At 38.9% G+C, this 5,575-nt stretch overlaps 1 protein-coding gene across 1 annotated transcript; it reads right to left on the reverse strand.

Annotated features, from left to right (window-relative positions):
* Window positions 1–217: 217 nt before the first annotated feature.
* LOC135699464 (zinc finger protein 93-like) lies at window positions 218–2,970 on the reverse strand. The gene is made up of 6 exons (XM_065219745.1): window positions 2,784–2,970; window positions 2,560–2,704; window positions 1,724–2,501; window positions 1,244–1,666; window positions 971–1,171; window positions 218–894 (listed from the first exon to the last, which is right to left on the reverse strand). Exons 1-6 carry the CDS (start codon window positions 2,907–2,909, stop codon window positions 339–341), a joined length of 2,229 nt encoding a protein of 742 aa, XP_065075817.1. The 5' UTR covers window positions 2,910–2,970; the 3' UTR covers window positions 218–338.
* Between the last annotated feature and the right edge of the window lie 2,605 nt (window positions 2,971–5,575).

Genomic DNA, 5,575 nt, shown 5'->3' on the forward strand with positions numbered 1-5,575 from the left:
TACGTCAAAAAGTATCAATAAATTTACTATGAATTTTCAAATATTTACATGGGAATCACACTTCGTAGTTTCAACTGCAATTTTCCCTATTAAGCCTACTTTTTCCATATGGGACTGATATGGGATTATAGGCTATATATACCTAAGATTACCAACACACCAACAAAAAATAATGACATGACACAATTTGATTGATGATTAGGTAGTTTTATTGCTAAAATCTAAAAGTACTGTCAAAGCAAGCAGGCAGCTACCCACTGCTACAATGATTTGTAATTAAAAAAAAATACCTGAACACTTCCACAGCGTTCAACAGTTTACTTCCGCATTTTAAGTTTCTAATTCCTCATCTCAATAAAGGTGGCAATCCCTTGGTCCGGCCGTGCTTGCACCTCTTGCCATTCTTCTGGATGTGCCTTTTTGCGATGCTTGTACAAGTTGGATATGTATCCGAATGTTTTGAAACAGAACGCACACTGGTAAAGGCTTGTCCTTGTGTGCGTTGTCATGTGTTCTGTCATTGTGAGACGCATGGAGAATCCCTTTCCGCAAACCTCACATTTGAACGGCCTGGAGTCGATAGTCGCCGAGCAAGTATTGGTGCGATGACGCATCATATGGAACTTCGTACGGAACTGCTTGCCGCACAAGTTACAGTTGACGGGATCTCCAACCGTGTGGATCACCTTCATATGTTTGGCCAAACTGGCACCTCGGCGCATCTCCTTGCCACATAGTTCGCACTTGACTGGCTTGCGCAGTTCAGCATCGTGCTCGCCCTTGTGCGATTCTAAACCACTACGAGTTTTAAACATTTTCGGGCACTGCTCACACATAAACATCAGATCGGTGTGAGCCGAGCGCTTGTGAGCACTGATTGCCTTCTTGCTGAACCTAGAATACGTAACATCGGTTTAACCTAACCTAATGAAGGGTTTGCAATTTGAAACCTTGACGTGATTCAACTTACGGTTTATTACAGATCTCGCATATTACATCCTTCACGCCATGCACGCGGTCAATGTGATTCTTAAGATTTGTTTCACAACGGAACATTTTGCCACAGTGCTCGCAGCCGTAGTTCTTTTCGTTACTTTCTGGTTCACGATTTCCATGTACTTTAAATTTGTGTCTCTCGAGAAATTGGTTTACCTCACCGCATACGTCGCACCTGTTGCAGCAAAGGATTATAGGTATAGAGTGCAATTACAATAGTGGCATTGAACGACGACTCTGTACATACCTGTAACGATCCGGATTCTCGTGGACATCTATGTGTACAATCAGCTGCTGGCGACATACATTCTTCTTGGAGCATATGGGACACTTCAGATAGGGTGTCTTGTTGTGCTCGGCGATGATGTGATTTTTCAGATCCCAGAAATTCTCGTACGAGCGACTTTCGCCCTTCTCTGTATCGCATATATCACACGAGATTACCTTGAAGAATGCAAGCAATTCTTCATCGCGGCCCTTCTCTTTCTTTACCACTGTCTTTTTCCGTCCATGCAGCCGTTCGTGCTTATTTCTAGCTTTCTCGTTGTCAAACCGGCGCGTACAAAGTTCGCATCCAAATTGCATAGCTTCTTCCATCTGGATACGATGGGCTCGCATGTGCTTCTTGAGAGTGATCTTCTGATCCGTGACCTTACCACATATTTTGCATCTAAAATATAGAACAAGTAGAATTTCGTGTATCAATGGATAAGTGATTAGAATTTACTTGTTTTTATCCGGATCGTCGTGGGTTTCCATATGGTTGATGAATCCACCCGGAGTGAAGCACTTCCTTTCGCATTTCATACACTTCAAATAAGCCGGTTCGTTGTGCAGTTCCTTGTAGTGCATGTTAGCATGATGAAAACGATCAAATTCTATTCTATCCGGACACAAGTAGCAAACGAACTCTTCAATGTACTTGAACAACCGTTCGTCTCGTGCTCGCCTTCCTCCTAATTTACGCTTGTCTACGTCATCGGAAGCGTCCGAGTTGGAGCTCTCATCACTGGATTCTCTGGTGATTTTCTTACGCTTCTTTCTTTTGCCCTTTTTTTCAAGCACTTTCGAGGTCTCGCCTATGTCCGATGCATTTTTATCAATTTCCACTTCCGTATCAGGTTCTTTTTTGAGAGCTGAATGTTTCGGCGGTCTTCCTCTGCGCTTTACGATTTTAGGTGTCTCCGCCAGTTCTTTTGCTTTCGTTTCTTTAACAGTTTCCACGTAGTCCTCATCATCATCATCATCGTCGAAATCGAAACCATCATTTGCCAGGAAGTCATCGGCGTCTATTTCTTCCGGATCCGAATCGGACAATTCAGCTTTGTAAGTAATGGGTGTGGAAGCACTTCTTTTCGGTCGTATCACTGCTGCTGATGTTGACGGTTCTGCATCTTCGATCGTTGTATCGGCAGGTTTCTCCGGAAGATTCGATTCCTCGGGAGAAGGCTCAAAGTCATCCGGAGGTTCTAGTTTGACTTCATCAATTGGGTGAAACTCGAAATCTGAAAGTGAAATCATCCAGGCAACTGTCGACACTGGTCACTCAATTTTACAACTTACCGGGTTGTACACTGATCTCGACCGTCTTGGAATCTAGTTCATTTGTTTCAAGATGAATTTTCTCTAGTTTACAGTAAAACAGATGAAAATCGTAAACATTTTTCCAACATTCGGCACAGACATAACACTGGGCGGATGGCTTCAGCTGGAAGACAATGGAAAAAGTGCAAACATTTTTCAATTTTACCAACACAACTTTCCGCACACAAGAATATACTACTTACATCGAACCACAGATGTTTCGAAATAATGCTGGCCATGTCCATTGACTGGCTCTCTTCGCAGAAAATATCCAAAAACCATTTTGATTTGCTGGTGTAACACAGGACGCAACTTTCTGTTTTCACCATTTTCTTTCAATTTTTTCCCATTCTCCATCAAATCAAAATGCCACAAATATGCCACCAGTCGCATTGGATCGTAATGACAGCTGCAATGTTGTTGCATTTTTGAAGGACGTTGCGGCGGGATGCATTCTCCGAGGGGTGACCGAATAAATACACTGTAAATCTCGTTGTAAATGACAGTCTAAATTTAAAAAGAAAAAAAAGAATATTATCAACAATCAATACGAAACTAACGATTTTAAGGCTCTGAACCATTTGGTGGATTATTTTAACTTTTGGTTAAAATTTGACAGATGGAAAGTTATCGATTAACCCTGCTATCCGAGCATGGTTATTTCTGACAGACAAGAAGTTAAATTTTGACAACCGTGGCTCGAAAACCGGTTGAGCGACAGCACAGGGATTTTCGAACATAGAAAATAACTTTCGAAATGTCACTTTTAACCACGAGTTAAATTTAACTCGGCAAATGGTTCACAGCCTAAATTGGCTCACTACTTGACTGGCCTATTGATCCCAAGCAAACGATTAATGTACCCCATTCTAGTCGAAATTCTAGTACTACACTATTTTTGTTATGATATGCTATGAAAGTTTGACAGATAAAATTAGGGGTTAGTGGATTTTCCTATGTTTCGAGGGGTGAATTGATTAGCTTGGGACCGAAGATAGTACCAACCGGTGAACACTCCCCGCATAAACGCGAACCATAAATTGACCTTACCGATAATGGTTATAAATTGTTTATAATCCCTCCTTAACTTTAACTGCAATGGTTTTGGAACCTTACATGAACGTTTGTGTGATAAAGTTTTAACCTTATGTATTATGGTTTTTAGGAAGCGGACCTTACAAATAATGGGTTGTTAAGAACCATTACCATTTCAAATTATTGTTTTCTCCATACATTTTCGGAAAGAGAACTATATTAGAACGTTTTTACTTATGGTTTGAGAACATTAATGGTTATGGTTATGGTAGTCAGTAAGGCCCATGAATGGTTTTGTAACATCGATCAACTTTATGTGGAATATATCGCGAATTGGTTGCCTGTAAATTAATAATTATCAGTTCGCGATATATTACACGTAAAGTTGAGCGATAATACAAAACGATTAATGGACCTTACTGACTACCATAACCATAATCATTAATGTTCTCAAACCATAAGTAAAAACGTTCTAATATAGTTCTCTTTCCGAAAATGTATGGAGAAAACAAGAATTTGGAATGGTAATGGTTCTTAACGACCCATTATTTGTAAGGTCCGCTTCCTAAAAACCATAATACATAAGGTTAAAACTTTATCACACAAACGTTCATGTAAGGTTCCAAAATCATTTCAGTTAAAGTTTAGGAGGGATTATAAACAATTTATAACCATTATCGGTAAGGTCAAGTGATGGTTTGCGTTTATGCGGGTCGTGTTTATTTCAGTTACCATGGAGACGTAATTTGTGATTAGCCCCGGTCCCTTTCAAATTGTATCATTATTTTTGAATGGCCTTATATTTGAAATGACGTTTCACATTCATCTAGTGATGTCCGATTTTCATTCGAATAATCGTTTAATCGATTAACGAACCGAAAAGTAAACTATTTGTAATCGGTTAGATCATGCCGATATAAGCATTAACATCTCCACAGGATCATCACTGATCGTTTCAAACATGTGCTGCACTCTCATTCGTGGAAAAATGGCAGCACAGCGAACAAAAAATAATCGATTAGTTGTTAATCGAGTAATTAAAAAATGGGACATCTCTGATTTTGGTGTGATTGTTTTGATAAAAATGTGCGCAAAATTCCATCTCTACCGAGGGGGCAGCAAAACCACAAAATTACCTTGAATACGGGGGGTATTCATTGGATGAAAGGGACCGTGAAAGTGGACACTAAAATAGAAAGTTTTTCTTCCGACAGTTTCATCTTAGTATTCATCTTTGGTTTCATCTTAGTATTCATCTTTGATAGTACCAGAGCCCGACCAACCATTTCGTTAAATTTCTTTAATTTTCGATTTATCGATCTTCAAAGACATTCATATGAAAAATCGATAGCGATCGTCACCATTTAATGAATAAATGTAAAGATACTAAAAGCCAGATCGTGATTAATTTATAAACATCTGATTATTTTCAATTTTATTTGATTGACGTTCAATCGCATTCAATATCAGTTTTCAAACATACGAATAGGGTTGGAATGATCGTTGCCCTTAACTTGAAAGTAACATTTTTCATTGTCAATTCCAAGTGTCAGTAAATCTATTTTTTTAAATATGGTAAAATGTTTGCAATGTTAGAAATTATTGATATTCTATGATATGAAACAAAAACAAACTTATATTTAGGCACAACTGCATTTAAAAAAAATATTTTGCATAATCATATCTGCTGAAAATACATTTGGTACAAGGATTTAGGGAATCAAAATTTAATGAGAATATCATAGAAAGTCATTCGAAAGCCATTTGAAGTGTAATGAATTTCACCCAATGGTATTAAAATCAATAAGTTATGCCGCGGACAATCTTGCATCAACCGGCGGAAACCAACGATTTCAAATTGGCTTACTACTTGACTAGCCTATTGGTCCCAAGAAAATCGATTAACGTACCCCATTCTAGTCGAAGTTCTGGTACTACACCGAGGGGGACGACTCTATCT

The sequence above is a fragment of the Ochlerotatus camptorhynchus genome, unplaced genomic scaffold (genome assembly GCF_037179485.1).
Source record: "Ochlerotatus camptorhynchus isolate MF236.1 unplaced genomic scaffold, CSIRO-AGI_Acam_v1.1 ptg000109l, whole genome shotgun sequence".
NCBI classification, from domain to species: Eukaryota; Metazoa; Arthropoda; class Insecta; order Diptera; family Culicidae; genus Ochlerotatus; species Ochlerotatus camptorhynchus.